Source organism: Myxocyprinus asiaticus, chromosome 9 (assembly GCF_019703515.2).
Source record: "Myxocyprinus asiaticus isolate MX2 ecotype Aquarium Trade chromosome 9, UBuf_Myxa_2, whole genome shotgun sequence".
Lineage (NCBI taxonomy): Eukaryota > Metazoa > Chordata > Actinopteri > Cypriniformes > Catostomidae > Myxocyprinus > Myxocyprinus asiaticus.
This window is the reverse complement of record NC_059352.1, coordinates 50080704-50103193: the sequence shown is the minus strand read 5'-3', so window position 1 is coordinate 50103193 and position 22490 is coordinate 50080704. Positions and strand designations below refer to the sequence as shown.

At 36.0% G+C, this 22490-nt stretch overlaps 1 protein-coding gene across 1 annotated transcript in view; it reads left to right on the top strand.

Moving 5' to 3' along the window:
- Positions 1 to 17254, top strand: part of LOC127445892 (plexin-A1-like) — a 176326-nt gene extending 159072 nt beyond the window's left edge. Inside the window, exons 25-32 of the mRNA XM_051706360.1 lie at positions 20 to 179; positions 673 to 776; positions 2220 to 2316; positions 2761 to 2951; positions 6651 to 6820; positions 6919 to 7131; positions 7411 to 7561; positions 11214 to 17254. Of these exons, the coding sequence (XP_051562320.1) occupies positions 20 to 179; positions 673 to 776; positions 2220 to 2316; positions 2761 to 2951; positions 6651 to 6820; positions 6919 to 7131; positions 7411 to 7561; positions 11214 to 11309 (1182 nt within the window). The 3' untranslated portion in view covers positions 11310 to 17254. The remainder of the gene's footprint in view (positions 1 to 19; positions 180 to 672; positions 777 to 2219; positions 2317 to 2760; positions 2952 to 6650; positions 6821 to 6918; positions 7132 to 7410; positions 7562 to 11213) is intronic.
- Positions 17255 to 22490: the final 5236 nt, after the last annotated feature.

Here is a 22490-nt window from a genome sequence, read left to right as displayed (position 1 = left end):
TTTTTGCTCTGGTCTGCAGTCGCTCCACTGTGTGAACCCGGAGAGTGAAAACGCTGCAGAGGTGACCGTTAAATGCCTGAACTGTGACACCGTCACGCAGGTCAAAGAAAAAATACTGGATGCTCTATTTAAAGGAATACCGTACTCACAACGACCCAAAGTTGGAGACATGGACCTCGGTATGAAACTGATGCACATACCTGCTGGGTAAACCAGGTCATGCTAGCTTAATATGGTCAAGCTGGTTTTTGGAACATGCTAGCTGGTTTGTAGCAGGTACAACGTGCTAAACCAGCTTGAACAACATGGTCTACCATGGTCACCTTGACCCCACCAGCTGGTACACCAGCTGACCTGCTAAAAGCGCCTCGAAGGAACATAACGTTTATGGTTCTGATTCCTCTTAACAATTCCATTTAATGATTCTTTCATTGTATCATTTTTCCATACAATGAAAGTAAATTGTGCCTTTAATACCATAAGTGACCAGCATAAACCAGCAAAAAACCACATAAAACCAGCTCTCATCAGAAGCTGGCTTTGGCTGTTTTTTCCAGCAGTGATGGAACTTGTTCAGTTAAAGTGTCTTGATAAATCTGCATACTTCAATATTAAATCAGGTGGGTGAAATGGTTGATTTCTCTTTTGTTTAATTAAAATGTGTCTGATCAGAGTGGCGTCAGGGTCGTTTGGCTCGAATCATTCTGCAGGATGAGGACGTCACCACGAAGATCGACAACGATTGGAAACGACTCAACACACTGGCACACTATCAGGTAACCGCATCATCTTCCAAGTTTCTATAGCGACACCTCTACACCCCGCTGCCTGGTAACCATAGCAACCCCTCTGCATGTCACTAGGTAACAATTGAAGCATTTTAACACCTTGCACACGACCAGGTAACCATAGCAACACCTCACAAAACATAGCCACAAAGGCAGTGTTGGTCAGTACTGTGATGCACTTGTATAGATATTTTGGCTGATACAGATATCTGATCATTGATTATGTTATGACCAATAACTGATATGATGGCTGATATTATAAATCAATAGTTTGTTCATTCTTTAAAAAATAAAGCTTGTATAGTGTTCACTATACAAGCTTCAATTAAGAATTTTACATTAATGTTTAAGAAAAAAATACTATTTTAAAAACAAGAATTTTACATGTGCATGTTTTACAATCTAGAATTTTATATTAACAAAAATAAATTTTACATTCTAGAATTTTATGTTAATGTTTACAAATAGATAGTGATTTGGTAATACAGTTTTACAATTATTTTACATGTTATTGTCTACAAAAGTCACAATTTTACTAACAGGAATTTTACGTTCATGTTTTTAAGATTAGGGTTTTACAATCTAGAATTGTACGTTTGTTTACAAATAAATTAAAATGTTATGATCTAGAATTTTAGGTTTATTCTTACAAATAAATTATACAGCTTTACGATCATTTAACATGTTATTGTCTTCAAAATTACAGTTTTACAATGTAGAATTTTTAATGATTGTGTTTTCAAAAAATCGAACTTTTTACCAACAAGAATTTTACATTTTTATGTTTTTAAGATTACGGTTTTACAATCTAGAATTGTACATGCACGTTTACAAATAAATTCGAATTTTACGATCAAGTATTTTACTTGTTTTTAGATGTGAAATATGGAGGACCAAATTACTCAAAATTAAATCATTAAAAAAATCAATCATAAATACATATTGAAATCATTAAACTAGAAAATCGTTAATCATAAAAAAAAATTTTTTTTGGCCAGGGTATGTGTGTGTGTGTGTATATATATAATATTATATATATATAATGTATATATATATAAATTAAAAAATGTCCCTTGTATTTTATTTTAGCATTATCTTTGTGTTGATTTTTCATTTAAGCTCCGTGTTTTCATTTTCAGGGTTACGGTTTACTGCACGTCACTCAATAACATATAGGGACATTTGATTTATTTAGTAGTTTCATGATTATAGTTTGTTAATCATGATCCACAGGTAAATCTCTGTGTGATAATGGTCTATATAGACCTGTGCTGATGATTAAAAATGCTGATATTGGCAGATCCCGACATGTTCACCAATATATTGATCATGCATATTGGTCTGTAATCATTGGAGTGCCTTATGCACTTGTGTAAGTGGCAGTAATAGACGGTCATTGTCAATCTTTCTCTCTCTCTCTGTGTTGTCTAGGTAACAGATGGGTCAGTGATCGCATTGGTCCCCAAACAAAACTCTGCCTACAACATCTCCAACTCCTCAACATTCACCAAATCCCTCAGCAGATACGGTGAGAGTTCTCTCTCTCTCTCTCTCTCTCTCTCTTTTAGACAGCTAAACGGGACATGACGGATACATAATTCAGAGTCTCTAGAATGAAAGACGAATAGAAACGAAAGAATCAGTTTTGACTCAATTTCAATAACCAAAGTCAGTGTGTCCGTTTAGTGATGGATGTCGTCCATTATTCCCTAAATAGCACTGAATATTTATGTCCTCAAGTGTTTGAAAAGCATGTGCTGTGATTAATTATGCTCGTCTAATCCACAGTTCTCTCTTCTTGATTGGTCACTTAATTGGTCATTTCTGTTTCTCTCCAATCCCTCTTATACTTCAGTTCTATTTAGTTGTTCAGTTTTACAGTTTGTTTGCATGAATGTAGTACAACTAAAGCATCTCATCCAGGTACTAAAGAGAATATGATGAACTGAATATTTTTTCTCACACTGAACAGAGAGTATGCTGAGAACGGCAAGCAGTCCAGACAGTCTTCGCTCTCGGACGCCCATGATCACGCCGGACCTGGAGAGCGGAACCAAACTCTGGCACCTGGTGAAAAACCACGATCACCCAGACCAGCGAGAGGGAGACCGCGGCAGTAAGATGGTCTCTGAGATCTACCTGACACGTCTGCTTGCCACCAAGGTGAGAAGAAACACACAGTATGCAGTATACATAGAAATAGTGTCTAGTATGCAGTATGCTAGTGCTCCACTCCGTATAATACTTTTTCTATATGGAAGAAGATCCAAGTTAGATGTTAATAGACATGCTTTCTAGGCGTACAGGATGACATCTGTTGCTAATATTCTCAGTCTTGACAAGCACACACACACACACACCGTTCAACTAATTGCCTCACTTTTAAGCACACAACTGATTTTCTCCACTGATGTCCTTAGACAGTTAGTGTTGACCTTTGTGTTTGAATGACTAGTCGCTCATTAACATTTACCAGTGCTCCCTCTCTTATGGTGAACTGTATCTTAATTAGACCATTGACCTTTGCTTATTGAGCTGTTTGGGGAAAACTTGGTCTTTATTCATCTGTTAGGACAGGCGTATCTCAGCTTTAACTGCTTAGAAATCCCACCACAGTGTCATTTCCAGCACATCTCAAATTCTATATTTTGTTGAATAGAATTCTGTGCTGGAAATGGCATTTTTTAAATATAATTTGGCAAAATTACAGCTTGATTAGAAATAAAATAAAGTAATATTTCCCATGATTTTTCTTTGTTTTGTCTCATATTTCATCTCAAGCATGCTGTCCACTTGGTTAACAAGTACACTAACTTTTGAACAAACTTCATTAGGGGCAAAATTGTTTGTTGTGGTGGAAATCGTAACTTTTGAAAAATTTATAGAAATCATTTTCACACAATAAATATGAAAATGGTTTGTTTATTTCCCTATTTGTTTAGATGATCATAGTTTTAAGCATGTACACTACAAAAAAATGTTTTTTTCTTAATTAGTATTTTTGTCTTGTTTTCAGAGAAATTTAACTACATTTATTGATGATTATGCTTAAAAGAAAAAAAAACTAATTTCCAGTGCGGTAAGAAAAATAAATGTATTTCAAAGGGAAAACAAGTATATTTTTCTTTCCCATTGGCAGATTATTTTTCTTGTTTTAAGCATAAAATGTACATAAAATTCTCTAAAAGCAAAACTATTGAATGCCAGTTTGCTTGTCAAGTAAATATATCTTATTTAAAGAATATTTAGATATTTCTACTGGAAATCAAGACAAAATTACTACTTAAGAAAAATATTGTTTGCAGTATAATAATTAGTATTTTTATAATGGATTTTCATAGTTTCATATTGAATAAGTGTCTGGCACAGGGCTAAAACACTCAAATCTATACATAAAAGATATTTGAAAAGTACTAAAAAATAAATAATGAAGACCTGGTAAAAAGTTATTCGTTCAGTTTTAATGAGACCTACATATAACAAAAATAAAATAAAAAAAATGAATCTGTTTTAATTAAAATTAACCTCAGGGAGGGGGCCTGGGTAGCTCAGCAAATATTGACGCTGACTATCACCCCTGGAGTCACGAGTTTGAATCCAGGGCGTGCTGAGTGACTCCAGCCAGGTCTCCTAAGCAACCAAATTGGCCCGGTTGCTAGGGAGGGTAGAATCACATGGGGTAACCTCCTTGTGGTCACGATTAGTGGTTCTCGCTCTCAGTGAGGTGTGTGGTAAGTTGTGTGTGGATCGCTGAGAGTAGCATGAGCCTCCACATGCTGTGAGTCTCCGCGTGTCATGCACAACGGGTCACGTGATAAGATGTGCGGATTGACTGTCTCAGAAGCGGAGGCAACTGAGACTTGTCCTTCACCACCCGGATTGAGGTGAGTAACCGCGCCACTATGAGGACCTGCTAAGTAGTGGGAATTATTATTATTTGAAACTTGACTTAGGAAGAGTTCAGAAATCAGTATTTGGTGGAATAACCCTGATTTTCAATCACAGCTTTCATGCGTCTTGGCATGCTCTCTACCAGTCTTTCACATTGCTGTTGGGTGACTTTATTCCACTCCTGGTGCAAAAATTCAAGCAGCTCGGCTTTGTTTGATGGCTTGTGGCCATCCATCTTCCTCTTGATCACATTCCAGAGGTTTTCAATGGGGTTCAGTTCTGGAGAATGGGCTGGCCATGACAGGGTCTTGATCCGATAGTCCTCCATCCACACCTTGATTGACCTGGCTGTGTGGCATGGAGTATTGTCCCGCTGGAAAAACCAATCCTCAGAGTTGGGGAACATTGTCAGAGCAGGAGGAAGCAAGCTTTCTTCCAGGATAACCTTGTACATGGCTTGATTCATGCGTCCTTCACAAAGACTAATCGGCCCAATTCCAGCCTTGCTGAAGCACCCCCAGATCATCACCGATCCTCCACCTGGTCGTCTAATGGTTAGACGGAGACCTGGAGAGGCCGTCAAGCCACAGTGTCTCGCACCCACTGTGAAATTTGGTGGAGGATCATGAAAGACTGTTAGAGAGCATGCCAAGACACATGAAAGCTGTGATTGAAAATCAGGGTTATTCCACCAAATATTGATTTCTGAACTCTTTCTAAGTTAAAACATTAGTATTGTGTTGTTTAAAAATGAATATGAACATTATTCAAGGTCTGAAAACATGGCATCTTTTTTGATATTTTGTCCAGTTGTCATTTTCTTCAAATAAATGCTCTAAATGACAATAGTTTTATTTGGAATTTGGGAGAAATGTTGTCAGTACTTTATAGAAGAAAACAAAAATGTTCATTTTACTCAAACACATACCTATAAATAGTAAATCCAGAGAAACTGATCATTTTGCAGTGGTCTTTTAATTTTTTACAGCGCTGTATATTAACTTGTTCAAAAGTTATTTTACAGTTAATTCAGTGTTCATTATATGTTTATTAAATGTTTGACATGTTCAAATGGGATATAATAAACAAACACCTTTTATAAAAAGGAGAATAGATGCAAATAATAGTTATTAGTTATTTAATTATTTTGTTCAGATAATCATCAAAAGAGTTTCAAAGTGAAATTGTGGATAAAAAAGTGAATAAAAAAACATATGTGCTCTTATCACTGCGTCTGGAAACCCCAAATAGCCAAAAACTGTATATCAGCTCTTCTTAGACTGTTTTCTACAAAATGAGTCTATTTTTACTTGTCTCTTAGCTTGTCTGAGTAAATAATCCACTGTTATGTTTCAAATGTCCAGAACAAAATGCAGGTCAGCAAAAAAAGTATTATAAACATTGTTTGAATATATTCCTGAATATTGATGATAAAATGATCGACATCATTGCAAACCTTAGGTTCTTAGCTTTGACACCAAGATCACATTTGTAGTCCATTCAGAGGCCGAGATAATCCACAAAACATGGGGAAAGGGCGGGGCTTCCCAAAAAAGACTGGATGTCTATGGGCGGAGTCACAAACCAAACCTGTAAACTTTTCAAATCTGCACGTAGTGATAGAAAGTGGTAGAAAAAAAATTTTTCTAGTGTTATCTGGCACCTAGACAAACAATTTAAGACCAAAAGTAGAGAGATGGAGCAAACAGAGCCTGTATTATAAGCTTTTGAAATTGAACATAAAAAAGGGTCAATCTGACCCTAAAGGACAGCGTAGGGACTTTTTTTGTTGCGTTGTGTATAAATACATAAAATATTTAAAAAAATTAGGATGTCATGAAGTTTCAGGCTGAAAACTTAATCAAGTTGATGTAAATCAGTGTTAAAAATTCACAAGGGTCAAATTGACCCATAAGACCAAGGAAGGGTTAAGATCTATGTTTTAATTGTGACTCTTACCGTCTTTCACAGGGTACTTTGCAGAAGTTTGTAGATGACCTGTTTGAGACCATCTTCAGCACGGCCCACCGAGGCAGCGCACTTCCTCTCGCCATCAAATACATGTTTGACTTTTTAGACGAACAGGCCGACAGACACGTGATATCAGACCCAGACGTCAGACACACCTGGAAGAGCAACTGGTGAGCGTGTGGCTTTGTGCCGTCTCAGAGCGTCTTGAAATAACGTTAACTTCCTATTTTTGATTTTCATGTTATTCCTGTTTCTCTCGCTCTTTCAGTTTGCCATTGAGGTTTTGGGTGAACGTGATCAAGAATCCTCAGTTTGTGTTTGACATCCATAAGAACAGTATTACAGATGCATGTTTGTCTGTGGTCGCTCAGACGTTCATGGACTCGTGCTCCACATCAGAACACAAACTGGGCAAAGACTCGCCCTCCAACAAGCTGCTGTATGCTAAAGACATACCCAACTACAAGAACTGGGTGGAGAGGTAAACAACAGAGAGGACAGCAGCTAAAACAGCTGTTTAATTTAATAATGAGTGTCTGAGAGAGGGTGGGAAATGGCCATAAAAATACTAAACTATAGACTCTTTTTGCTGTAAGAAACTTGATTAACATTGTAAGTAGAAAATGCTACAAATGTGTAGAATGTCGACATCTTTAAAATCTGCTTACAGGAGATGTTTGGATTTGCACTCATTGTTGTGCTGTTTTGTCTGCAGATTTTCTTTTGTCAGTTATTATTTGATTGATCTGTGTGTTGGCAGGTATTACTCTGATATATCACGGATGCCGGCGATTAGCGATCAGGATATGAGCGCGTATCTCGCTGAACAGTCGCGCATGCATTTAAATCAGTTCAACAGTATGAGCGCGCTGCATGAGATCTTCTCCTACATCACCAAATATAAGGACGAGGTGAGTGCATTAAACACGCAGAGACACATACAGCCTATGTGTTTTCCTCTGCCAGAATGCTAAATTACTCTTAACTCAAGGAATAGTTCCCATAAAAATGAACATTTTGTCATTTACTCGCCTTCATGTTGTGCCAAACAAAAAAGGAGATTTTTAGCAGAATATCCAAGTTGTTCTTTTCCAGACAATGAACATGAATGGTGACTGATGCTGTTGAGCTGCAATTATGACAAAAAGCACAATAAAACTGGTCCATATGATTTGTGCGCTATGTTCCAAGTTTTTTGAATTCTTTCTAAAGCTTACACTTATTATCTTCCCCTTCATTGCAGTAAAATCGTGAAGCTCAAGTTTGAATATATGCAACTTGAGATTTGTGAGCTACAGCAGAGGGGAAGATGTTTATGTACTTTTACATTAAACTATTGTTCAAATTACGGTGAAAAACAACGATCAGGCATTCCCTGAATTTCCTGCGTGACACATTACATTATATTTTATGGAAATAGTTATTTACATTGGGGTGACATCCTGTAATACCTGAAACATGGTCACTGTATTTTTTACGGTGAATTTTTGGCAACCACAAAAATAACACACTTCTGGTATTTTACTATAAATAAAAAAAAGAAATATATTGGTCATATTCAACCCCAAATCAATAATCTAATATATAATTTCATTTATTTTTAAAGCCTACATTTACGATCATTACGATTTTTTGCGCTGTGTCATAATTTTCAGGACATTAAAACACATTTTACCCCCATTTCTCATTACCGTAATTTTTTTTTTTTTTTTACAGTATTACGGTAAAAGATGCTGTTGTAAAATTATTTTTTTAAATTAAAATCAGTAAAAATTACAGTACCAAGGGAGCACTCCTATGATGCATAAATACTTTACAAATGTATGTGTGTGTGTGTGTGTGTGTGTGTGTGTGTGTGTGTGTATATATATATATATATATATATATATATATATATATATATATATATATATATATATATATCACACACACACACACACATACACAGTACTGTGCAAAAGTTTTAGGCACTTGTGAAAAATGTTGCATAGTGAGGATGTCTTCTAAAAATAATGTCATAAATAGTTTTCATTTATCACTTAACGTCATACAAAGTCCAGTAAACATAAAAAAGCTAAATCAATATTCAGTGTGACCACCTTTGCCTTTAAAACAGCACCAATTCTTCTAGGTACACCTGGACACAGTTTGTCTTGGTTGTTGGCAGATAGGATGTTTCAAGCTTCTTGGAGAATTCACCACAGTTCTTCTGTCTATTTCAGCTGTCTCAGTTACTTCTGTCTCTTTATGTAATCTCAGACTGACACGATGTTCAGTGGGGGGCTTTGTGGGGGCCATAACTGTTATCTGTTGCAGGGCTCCCTGTTCTTCAATTCTAATCTTTTCTATTTGCAAAAGTAATGTTTGGGAGTCTAAAATTTATATTTCCTATTGACACACTAAAGCTGAAGATATAAAAAAAAAAAAAAACATCTTAAGACAAATTATTTTGTGAAACATCTTATGTGCCTAAAACTTTTGCACAGTACTGTGTGTACGTATGTATGTATATGTATGTATATATATATATATATATATATATATATATATATATATATATATATATATATATTAAATTTAAATGAATTGATAGATAATTATTAAAAAAAAGTAATTTTTATATATATATATATATATATATATATATATATTTAATGTATACACACACACAGTTGAAATCAGAAGTTTACATACACTTAGGTTGAAGTCATTAAAACTAATTTTTTAACGACTCCACAGATTTAATATTATCAAACTATAGTTTTGGCAAGTCGTTTAGGACATCTGCTTTGTGCATGACACAAGTGATTTTTCCAACAATTGTTTACAGACAGATTGTTTCACTTTTAATTGACTATATCACAATTCCAGTGGGTCAGAAGTTTACATACACTAAGTTAACTGTGCCTTTAAGCAGCTTGGAAAATTCCAGAAAATTATGTCAAGCCTTTAGACAATTAGCCAACTATCTTCTGATAGGAGGTGTACTGAATTGGAGGTGTACCTGTGGATTTATTTTAAGGCCTACCTTAAAACTCAGTGCCTCTTTGCTTGACATCATGGGAAAATCAAAAGAAATCAGCCAAGACCTCAGAAAAAAACTGTGGACCTCCACAAGTCTGATTCATCCTTGGGAGCAATTTCCAAACGCCTGAAGGTACCACGTTCATCTGTACAAACAAAAGTACTCAAGTATAAACACCACGCAACCATCATACCGCTCAGGAAGGAGACGCATTCTGTCTCCTAGAGATGAACATAGTTTTGTGCAAAAAGTGCAAATCAATCCCAGAACAACAGCAAAGGACCTGGTGAAGATGCTGGAGGAAACAGGTAGACAAGTATCTATATCCACAGTAAAATGAGTCCTATATTGGCATAACCTGAAAGGCTGATCAATGAGGAAGAAGCCACTGCTCCAAAACCACCATAAAAAAGTCAGACTACAGTTTGCAAGTGCACATGGGGACAAAGATCTTACTTTTTGGAGAATGTCCTCTGGTCTGATGAAACAAAAATTGAACTGTTTGGCCATAATGACCATCGTTATGTTTGGAGGAAAAAGGGTGAGGCTTGCAACACCATCCCAACCGTGAAGCATGGGGGTGGCAGGAAACATGGGGGTGGCAGGATCATGTTGTGGGGGTGCTTTGTTGCAGAAAGGACTGGTGCACTTCACAAAATAGATGGCATCATGAGGAAAGAAAATTATGTGTATATATTGAAGCAACATCTCAAGACATCAGCCAGGAAGTTAAAGCTCGGTCGCAAATACGTCTTCCAAATGGACAATGACACCAAGCATCCCTCCAACAACAAAGTCAAGGTATTGGAGTGGCCATCACAAAGCCCTGACCTCAATCTGATAGTAAATTTGTGAGCAGAACTGAAAAAGTGTGTGCGAGCAATGAGGCCTACAAACCTGACTCAGTTGCACCAGTTCTGTCTGGAGGAATGGGACAAAATTCCAGCAACTTATTGTGAGAAGCTTGTGGAAGGCTACCCAAAACATTTGACCCAAGTTAAACAATTTAAAGGCAATGTTAAAAAATACTAACAAAGTGTATGTAAACTTCTGACCCACTGGGAATGTGATGAAAGAAATAAAAGCTGAAATAAATCATTCTCTCTACTATTATTCTGACATTTCACATTCTTAAAATAAAGTAGTGATCCTGAGACAGGGAATGTTTTCTATGATTAAATGTCATGTATGTAAACTTCTGACATCAACTGCATATTTAGATTTTTAATTTTATTTTTTTAATTTTATTTTTTTATAATGAGAATATCATAACGACCATCTTTTTTCACTTTGGGGGTAAAATTTGCATAACACAAGAAAATAATGTCAAAATGTAAAAATTCTATATGGAAAAGACCAGTGTGAACATTCTGTTTAATATCTCATTTTGTGGTTTACAGAAGTATATAAGTCATATAGGTTTGGAATGACTTGAGAGAGAGTAAAAGATGACAGTTCTCATTTTTGTGCGAACTGTTCCTACTAATGTGTTTTCATTCATTTGAATGTTCATTTATTCTCTTGTTCTCGTTGTGTAGATCCTGTCTGCGCTGGAGAGAGACGAGCAGTCACGCAGACAGAGACTGCGCTCTAAACTCGAGCAGGTGATTGACACGATGGCTCTATCCAGTTGATCGGGACTGTAACACACAACGCACACACACACACACACACACACACACACACACACACACACCTGCCTCTACACACTTGCTGCGTCAAACACACACTGCGGTGGACAGCAGTACATTAGAGCGCCCGCAGAGCGGGACTACACGCACTCATCGGTGTGAATGTATGTGTGATTTTACAAAAGGACAAAACCACAACGATGAATGTAGGTGGTGTTGATTTAGATTTTTTGATGATTTGTGGGAGTGACGTTGATTGCTATACGTCTTCACACAAGGACAAAGATGCTATTTTATGTTTTGAAGAGACAATGAGGACATTAGGACCTCCATGAAGTCATGTGACCGTGTCACGAGCCAGTTGATTGCGTGTTTACTATAGTTTGTTTGTTTTATTATTATTTTGTACAAATGTTCTGAACTGCCCACTCTCTGTTCTCTTTAACCCTTGTGTTAACGCTGACTTTGCACAGTTTACAGAATCAACGAGCGACTCATGAGATCTCGTACTGATGTGTTTCATTTACAGTCGCGCGAACTCAACGTTATGTCTGTTTTATCATTTAAATGCAATAGTGTTGACAAAGATTAATTTGACATGAAACAAAATTACAAAAAAGGATAAAAACTGCAAAAAAAGGTCTAAATAAAAAAACTTGTCCTGTGCCGTGTTTTATTTGAATGTTGTTTAATGTTGGGTTTTTTTTTTTTTTTTTTTAAATAATAATTTTTAAGTGGGAATGTGTGCTGGTTGTTTTAAAAGAAAAGAAAATGTGATGGACTAAATGCAAAGACCAAACATGCCAGATAAGAAATGTCAAGATTAATCTCACACGGATGAATTTCATGAAACATATCAAGAACATGACCAGGTCATCTTTCACCTCAAAAGCAAAATAAAAAATAAGATATTCTGGGAACACTTGACGGTAAGGTTTTATTTAACATTAGTAAACGCATTAGGTATCATAAACTAACAGTGAACAGTATATTTTTACTTTATCTATTAATCTTGTTTAATGTTCATTTATATATATAAAAATCATGTTAGGTAATAATGCATTAACTTATGTTAACAAATACAAGTTTTAATAAAAAATAAAAAATAATATATGTTTAAATTAACATTAACCAAGATTATTTAATGCTGTGAAAGTAAACTGTAATTTACCATAAACAGAAATTTACCATAAAAAAACAGTGACTATGTTTCTTGGTTTACGGGATGTCATTTTGATGCCCGTATATTTTACGGTTCACTACCGTTTATACTATAAAATGATATAAACATGAAATATTAACTTTATGGGACTATAAAAGTCACTTTTCACTTTAACATTTATTTTTAATCTCTGTAATAACTACAAAAAGTCACATAATGACTTAAAATTCAACTTGAGAGACCCTTCCAGGAGCAATAATTAATACAAATGTGACTAAAATAATGCAATAAACATGAACTAATCTACATTAAATATAACAAAACACTCCAGTGAACATTACTGATATTAAAAAAGAAAAATAAACATAACTACATACATAATATAATGAAATGTGATGGGTCAAGCAGGGACTTCTGGGAGTGCCAAACTGTTTTTACAGTAATTTTAGCAATAGTTTACTGTAAAAAAAATAAAAAATAAAAAAAAAGTATTCCTTGTTAAACATGATATACATTTTTTTCATTCATTTAACTGTAAAATTGTATTTAAATCTAAAAAACAATATTTTACCGTAAAATCAAAAAGTTACCAAAACTTGTTAAATATTGTATTGTATTGTCCTGTTAAATATTATCGTGTTTTTTCTTTCCTAAAGCATTTTAAAGTTTTACAGTGCATTAGTTCATGTTAATTAGTGTAGTTAACTAATTTTAACAAATACAGCCTTATTGTAAAGTGTTAATGAAATTCTTTTTTGGATGAAGAAAACAAAGCCGCATTTTTAGGACCATTAATAAATATATATATATATATATATTCCACATTTTATGGTGCAGCCTTATGCTAAAATGCTTTAAATATATTTTTTCACATCAATCTACACTCCATACCCCGAAATGACAAAGCAAAAACCAGATTTTTGATAACTGCAAATTTATTAAAAAGAAAAAACTGAAATATCACATTGGCATAAGTATTCAGACCCTTAACCGTACTTAGTTGAAGCACCTTTGGCAGCGACTACGGCCTCAAGTCTTTTTGGGTATGATGCCACAAGCTTTGCACACCTGGATTTGGGGAATTTCTGCCATTCTTCTCTACAGATCCTCTCAAGCCGTCACGTTGGATGGGGACTGTCGGTGGACAGCCATTTTCAGGTCTCTCCAGAGATGTTTGATTGGGTTCAAGTCCGGGCTCTGGATGGGCCACTCAGGGACATTCACAGAGTTGTCCCTAAGCCACTCTTGTGTTGTTTTGGCTGTATTCTTAGGGTCATTGTCCTGTTGGAAAGTGAACATTCGGCACAGTCTGAGGTCCTGAGCACTCTGGACCAGGTTTTCATTAAGGATATCCCTGTATTTTGCTGCGTTCAGCTTTCCTACAACCCTGACCGGTCCCCCAGTCCCTGCTGCTGAAAAACACCCCCACAGCATGATACTACCACCGCCATGCTTCACCGTTGGGACAATATTGCGCAGATGATGAGCGGTCCCTGGTTTCCTCCGGACATGATGCTTGGAATTGAGGCCAAACAGTTCAATCTTCGCTTCATCAGACCAGAGAATCTTGTTTCTCACTGTCTGAGAGTCCTTTAGGTGTTTTTTATGTGTCTTGCTCTGAGGAGAGGCTTCCGTCTGGCCACTCTGTCATAAAGACCAGACAGGTGGAGTGTTGCAGAGATGATCGTCCTTCTGCAAGTTTCTCCCATCTCCACATATGATCTCTGGAGCTCAACCAGAGTGACCATCAGGTTCTTGGTCACCTCTCTTACCAAGACCCTTCTCCCCCGATTGCTCAGTTTGGCCGGGCGGCCAGCTCTAGGATGAGTCCTAGTTGTTCCAAACTTCTTTCATTTAAGAATTATGGAGGCCACTGTACTCTTGGGAACCTTCAATGCAGCCGGAATCTTTTGTACCCTTCCCCAGATCTGTGCCTCAACATAATCCTGTCTCTGAGCTCTGCAGGCAGTTCCTTTGACCTCATGGCTTGGTTTTTGCTCTGATATGCATTTTCAGCTGTGAGACCTTATATAGACAGGTTTGTGCCTTTCCAAATCATGTCCAATCAACTGAATTTGCCACAGGTGGACTCCAATCAAAGTGTAGAAACATCTCAAAGATGATGTCATAGCAAAGGGTCTGAATACTTATGTCAGTGTGATATTTCAGTTTTTTCTTTTTAATACATTTGCAAAGTTATCAAAAATCTGTTTTTTGCTTTGTCATTATGGGAAATGGAGTGTAGATTTTGGAGAAAAAAATAATAATTTACAACATTTTAGAATAAGGCTGCAACATAACAAAATGTGAAAAAAATGAAGGGGTCTGAATACATTCTGAATGCACTGTGTATATATAGATATATATACCTTTGATTTATGTTGATTTAAAGAAAAAATCATTGTATAAATTTTTTTAAAAGTAAACATTTACTCTATTAAATTTATAAAAATCAACGTAAAAGTAAAACGTACGGACACAAATTTTGAAAAAGTTAATTTTGAAGGTAACTGCACTCAATTATCATTTAACCCTTTCTCAGGCCAGCGAGAGAAAAAAATTACTTGTTAAAATATTAATGACTACAGTCTTGGCCAACACAAAATAGGTATCATTTGAAAGTTTAGAAGCTCTGCTTTCCAATGCATGCGTTATTACCAAAACTGAACAAGTGCTTTGAAATTTGCAGACAAATCAGAAGTGGTCTGTTTTGATAGTTTATAAAAAAAAAAAGTTTTCACTGTACATATTATTGTAATCAATAAAACATCAAACTGATCAAATAGCCATGTGTCATATGTTGTTGGAAAGCTCTCAAAGATACAAAAATATAGTGAGTAATACAATTATGTTGGTGTTGCTTATATGCGGTGTTTTTGCTTATAACTTAATGAAAAATAAACGGAACATAAAATATCACATACCATTACTTAGAAGAGGTTATTATCTTTCAAACGATCCCACACAAAAGGTAATCTGATGCATAGATCATTAGATAATCCACACAAACACGGACTCAATGATGACTCAAATGGCACAGAATGAAACTCATTCTGTGAAATTTCATTCCTAAAATCATGTCTGCAGGCTATGAAAACCTTTAGTCATTGTTTTGTTTACATGTGTAATTAGTTTTTATGTACAATTATTATTATGTTTTATTGTTTGGAGATGTTTTTGGACACTATGATAAATAATTTTTTTTAACGCTATAACGTTTGATTGCTTTGTCGTATCAACACAAAAGTTTCCTCAGATAGAGCTGACATGATTGGGAACAAAGAGATTTACACCCAGAGATATATAATGTCAAATAAGAAAAAAAAGTCAAATTTAGGCTACATTTTTCTTGTGTGATTTTTTTTTCAGCTGTTTCTTAGGCGAATGTACCATAGTCTATATCATAAAAATAAAAAAAAAATTGGATTTTTTGTTTTTTTGTCCAGTTATAAGCCTTTAATTTTGGGTATGCCACTGAAACAGGAAATCTTTAAAAACACCTTCAGGGCTTAAAGGCTCAAAAATTTCACAATTCAATAAAATGAATGGTCCTGAAAAAGTAGGATTCATTTTCTTTATGCAAAATATAATTTCTTATTTGTTGTCCTTTTTATATTTGGGGTAAAATGTGACCTGGACATGTTTTGATGAGATTCCTTCACGTTTCCACTTTCTGAATGTTTAACTATTGAACAAAAATTGAGACTGATCCAGAATAAATGAGTGAAATAAGGGAGAGTGAATAGTTTCAGATGTGCGAGTCAGTGCTTTTATAGCATGTCAATGGTGGGAACTGCCAATTCATCATGGCTTCAGTCTGTGTAAGCGGAAATGAGAAGTAGAGGCTTTTCTCATTAATGATTCGATCCTGCTCGTGTGTGATTGATTCATCGTGATCTATCGCTCAGGATTCATTAAACAGTTTGAGAGGAGACGTGATGTTTGGAGTTCAAATGTTTTCCTGGCAACAAACTGTGAGCAGTTCATTTCCTCTTGACAGGGGGGACTGTCCATAGGGAGAACCGGGTGGGCCGGCCACGAAACGGGGCCGTGATATGTAGAAGTGGACAAGGAAATCCATGCACCTTCCCCCCAGTGTAGTGGTCAGTGTAGAACTGATGATTTACCTTCCAATCAGTCAGGTTTACCTTAACATGCTTTAAAACAAGTTATACACATCTCAGGATCTTACTTTCACTCTTGGGTTTGTCATTGTTTGACCTTTTTGACTGTTGCAAAGAACTTGATAATTCACCTTTGGGTTCCCAGGGACTTTCGGTGTTTACATCCAAAATTCATATCACATGTAAAAAATAAAGTTCACATTGTGTTTTAAGTTATACATTTTTTGTTGTTGTTGTTTTTAGATTGAAATGTGTCTAACTTGGTGCTGTAGTTTCTTTTCGAGTTGGGAAAAAAAAAAGTGTGTTCTCTCCTTTTTACCGGCTTCTACACTTTCATAAAATGTATCTATTCTCTGTGTTTAACTTCAGATATGATACATTAATGAAGGTCAACACAAGCATACTGAGGCACAGATACAAAAACTGAAATCAAACACATTAAAAATAATGAAGTAGATCCATCAAACCATAAATAGATTCAGAGATGAAGCTAGATGTTTACTGTGAAAACTGAAATATCAAAAGACATTGAACTCTCAGACTGTCATAAGTTGGCTGGTATTGATTTATTGTGTAAATATATGTATATTTTTGTTGTTGTGCAGATTTAATACTTGTAAATAAACAGATTAAGGAGATATTAAACATGTTTTGCTAATAAATCTCTGGTGATTCTTTCCGTTAAGAGAAAATATACCTGACTGTATGATGCCATTTATCTGATGATGAACACTTTATACTGCCATTTTTGTATGTTGAAATTGAAGTAAATTATTAAGATTTTAAGCCACATGACTTTCTTTCGTGAAACACAGAAGGATACATTTTGAAGAATGTACACGCTGCTCTTTTCCATAAAATGAAAGCGAATGGGGGACTGGAGTTATCGAGTTCCAAAAAGTAGTCCAGGATTGACGTCATTGATGTGAAACAACATCGCTTCTTGTCTCTCATCAATTACAGTAGGAAGAAAAAGTATGTGAACCCTTTGGAATTAGCTGGTTTTCTTCATTAATTGCTCATAAAATGTGATCTCATCTTCATCAAAGGCACCAGTATAGACAAACACAATGTGCTTAAGCTAACAACACACAAACAATTATAATCTTTCATGTCTTTATTGAACACATCCTATTAAATATTCACAGTGCTGTGGAAAAAGTAAGTGAACCCCTAGGCTAAAGACGTCCATCTGACCAATTAATGCAGAAAACCAGCTAATTCCAAAGGGTTCACATACTTTTTCTTGCCACTGTGTGTCAAACATGGTGTAATATTTAAATGTGCACAAATGTAAGTAAGATTAGAAAGCTATGGTGGAGGGGAAGATTTTTTGTGAATAACAATGTAAATTTCAGTCTATTCCTCACACAATGGTACTTTATGGATTCAGAAGTCTTGAAACATAGCACACAAGTATGCACTACTTGAGGAAGTACGTTTATTTGGACACAGCTACTGTAAACAATGAGTGTAATAGAAAAATAATAATAGAAATACGTCCATAAATTGACAAAAGCATGCAACTATCAAAACATTACTGAAGCTAACTTATACTAAACTGAAATGTGAAGTCAATTTGAAAGTATTGTTAGAATTTCTTATTGAATTTTTGAGGGTTCTGTTGGAAGACCAACACCAGCTCAACCCATTTCAAACACCTGAACAAACCAACAATGAGACGGTTATGCTACTGGAGTCAGTAAAGATCTAGGCAGAGAAAATGATCACAAATAATTCTGCAGCACTTGTAGCCACCGGCATCTTCCACCTCATTGTTTTAAGACACGCTGCCGGGAATCTGTGCTGTCTTCTGTTCCCCCTTCCACTGAGTTTGCCTGCATGTGTGTGATGTCTGGCTGATACTCCAGCCAAGAGTTCTGACATTGCACAAGGACACATCATCTTATTCACAGGCCCTGTAGCATTATCATGCATACTACACAAGCTGTCTATATAACTGCACTGTACGCATGTGCACTTGCATACTTTATGCTTGTTACTGTTGCTGTTTTGTGGCTATATTTTCCAAGTTCAATACAAATTAATCGACAGCATTTGTGGTATAATGTTAATTGCCACAAAAATTAATTTACACTCATCCTTTAAAAAAAAAAAGCAAATATCATGGTTACAGTGATACACAATGTAAATGTTAAAATACTCACTGTTTCAAAAGTATAACCGTAAAGACGTAAACAATATGTGTTGACATGATTTAAGTGTGATAAAAATCACTTACTAACCGCATCTAGTTACCGCAAGTTATTTCAAATTTTACAACTTAGTAGCCATGACGACATAACGCTGTGAACCCTAAAGCGACCCTTAAAACAATTTAACCTGTAACTCTGGAGCATTTTTGGGCTGCCGCCTGCCATTTTTCAGACTCAAATTTAAAAGTTCACCATTTACACATACTGTGGACTAATTGCTGAATATTTGTCTAATTTCTTTCAGAAATGCCCCTGAATAAATATAAAAAAAGACTCAAATTTTTCATAAATAATATTGAATATGTTTACAATCTTATGAAAAGGTTTTATTTTATTCCACTAGATGGCAGCAAGTACTAGAAAAAAATCCTTCAATCACATTCCATCACAATATACATATCTGAAATGTAGGTGGCGCTCTAACACATTTTAGCCCTTACAGATATGCTCGTCCATAGACATTCAGTCTATTTTTCAGTTCAAGCACCACCCTTGTTGTTTTATTGAATATCTCAGCCTCTGAGTGGACTAAAAGCTCAATCCTCCCCTTTGCGATGATGTATAACATGATGATTCTGATGATTTGTTTTGAATGCTTTTCCTGCTGGATGGATTATTTTGTTCTGGATATCTAAGATATAACATTGGATTATTCAGCCAAGCAAACTCACAGACAAGTAAACAATGGCTAATCTTTTAGAAAACTGCCTAAGGTAAAAGCAGATGTAATTTTGTAGCTATTTGGGGCTTACAGCAGCGGTTATCGGAGCATAAAGAGACGTTTGTGTTTGATGACTTACAGAAATCATATTTCACTTTGTGATTCTTTTGAAAATCTTTCAAAATGTGGTAATAGGGAGAAATTTGAAAGACTTTTATATTAATATTAATATTTCTACCATGTGACCTCTAGGTGCTGCTGATTTGCAGTGTGAAAGTTTTCAGGCCTTATTTTGTTATTTTAAGGAACATACACTGATAAGCCACAACATTAAAACCACTGACAGGTGAAGTGAATAACATTTATTATCTCGTTACAATGGCACCTGTCAAGGGGTGGGATATATTAGGCAGCAAGTGAACAGTCAGTTCTTGAATTTCATGTGTTTGAAGCAGGAAAAATGGGCAAGTGAAAGGATCTGAGCGACTTTGACAAGGGCCAAATTGTGATGGCTAGACAACTGGGTCAGAGCATCCCCAAAACGGCTGGTCTTGTGGGGTGTTCCATTCAGTGGTTAGTCAGGGTCATGGGCGCCCAATGTTCATTGACGCGTGTGGGGAGCGAAGGCTAGCCTGTCTGGTCAGATCCCACAGAAGAGCTTCTGTAGCATAAATTTCTGAAATACGTAATGCTGGCCATGATAGAAAGGTGTCAGAACACACAGTGTATCACAGCTTGCTGTGTATGGGCATGCGTAGCCGCAGACCGGTCAGAGTGCCCATGCTGACCCCTGTCCACCACCCTACAATGGGCACGTGAACGTCAGAACTGGACCATGGACCAATGGAAAAAAAGTGGCCTGGTCTGATGAATCACGTTTTCTATTTAGATCATGTGGACGGCTAGGTGCGTGTGCATCGTTTACCTGGGGAAGAGATGGCAGCAGGATGCACCATGGGAAGGAGGCAGGCTGGAGGCAGTGTGATGCTCTGGGCAATGTTCTGCTGGGAAACCTTGGGTCCTGGCATTCATGTGGATGTTACTTTGACATGTACTTCCTACCTAAAGATTGTTGCCAGATACCACAGGACACCTTCAGAGGTCTTGTGGAGTCCATGCCTCAGCAGGTCAGAGCTGTTTTGGCAGCATGAGGGGGACCTACACGATATTAGGCAGATGGTTTTAATGTTGTGGCTGATCGGTGTAAATGTAGAATTGATGGTTATCTCTGAAAAGTTCAGATTCTAAGCTTTCAAACGATACCTTATTTGCCTGACTTATGTATACGTTGTCTGTAAGTTTTAAGCATAATTTTTTCCCCCGCGACATAGCGCCCTCCTTTGGACCCGCCAGTGAGTCTGCAGAGTTGAAGAGGTTTAAAACAACTTTACAGTCAAATGATACACAAAATTTAACAGAAGAATTCATGTAAGTGGTTTTATAAAATGTTATGCTTCACATTTCTGCCTTTAAACCCTCCAAAAATTGGCCCCATTCACTTCCATTATAAGTGCCTCACTGTAACCTCGGGTTTTGCATTTTTTTTTTTTTTTTTTTTTTTTTTTTTAAGAAAATGTTTTTTTTTTGTTTTTGTGGTAATCAACATTATGCCACAAATGCTGTCGATTGAGCTTAAAGTGTATTGAACCCGGAATATTATTTAATTGAAAGTTAGATTACAATAATTTAAACTGCAGTGTGTTACACAATTGGACTGAAAAGTATTATGATTCCCGTCTTAGTAAAATCTACATAGATTCCAAACTTACCAGAATCAGTACACTTCATGACGTTGTATGTTGATAGTTGTAACTGGTATGTCTTTTAGAAAAAGTGCTAGTCTTCTGAAGTGATATGATAGGTGTGGGTGAGAATCAGATCAATATTTAACTCCATTTTTACTGTAAATTCTCCTCCCTGCCCAGTAGGTGGCGATATACGTGAAGAATGTGAATCGCCAAAAACAAAAGAATCTGAAAGGGCACGTGAAGATTTATAGTAAAAATTGACTTCAATATTGATCTGTTTCACACCCACATGTATCATATCACTTCTGAAGACATGGATTAAACCACTGGAGTCTTATGGATTACTTTTATGCTGCCTTTATGTGATTTTTGGAGCTTCAAAGATGGATCTACAGAGCTGAAATATACTTCAAAAATCTTTGTTTGTGTGCTGCAGAAGAAAGTCATACACATCTGGGATGGCATGAGGGTGAGTAAATGATGAGAGAATTTTCATTTTTGGGTGAACGATCCCTTTAAATCAGTGTGCTTGTGTTTTGGTGCTGTCCAGGGTACTGAAGGTGCAGTGAGTGGTACCAAACAATAAAAGAAAACGTTCGTTCTAATTAGAAATGTGCTGTTTTATTGATTTTTTTTTTCTTTTTAATGTATCATGTCTTACGCTTACAAATCTTTAAATTACAGTTTATAAGGTAACAGTATATAGTTAGCAGTATATGTAGATAGCTAGTATTCCTTTCTAAACACAGTCTCCTGTTTTCCTCAGGCCATGTGTCTTATTAATGAATGGGGCGGAATGAAGCCAGAGATTTCATTAACCTTCATGATTCATAATTCAGCAGCTTATGCTTTAATGTTTCTCTCCGCCAGTCGCCAGAGATACCGAAGAGAGGATGGCTAATTAAAAAGAGCATGTTTGCTAAGTGTGTATATGTGACAGTCGCTGTCCTGTTGATTAGTTTGGGTAACTGTTGGGTTATTAAGAAATAGGCCAATTGTTAATTCTTAAAGGAATATTCCGGATTCAATACAAATTAAGCTCAATTGACAGCATTTGTGATTACCACAGAAATTCATTTTGATCCAAGTCATACACAAGCCTATGATATCTTACTATCTCATACAAGTTATTATTAGACTATGTTGAAATTTGTTCCTTTATTCCTTTATTGCAATTTGTACGTTTAAATTACTGTATCCATTGTGAATTTTTCATTACCACTCTGTCTCTCTTCACTAGTCTTTCCGAAAGCTGTCTGTCTTCACCCAGAGA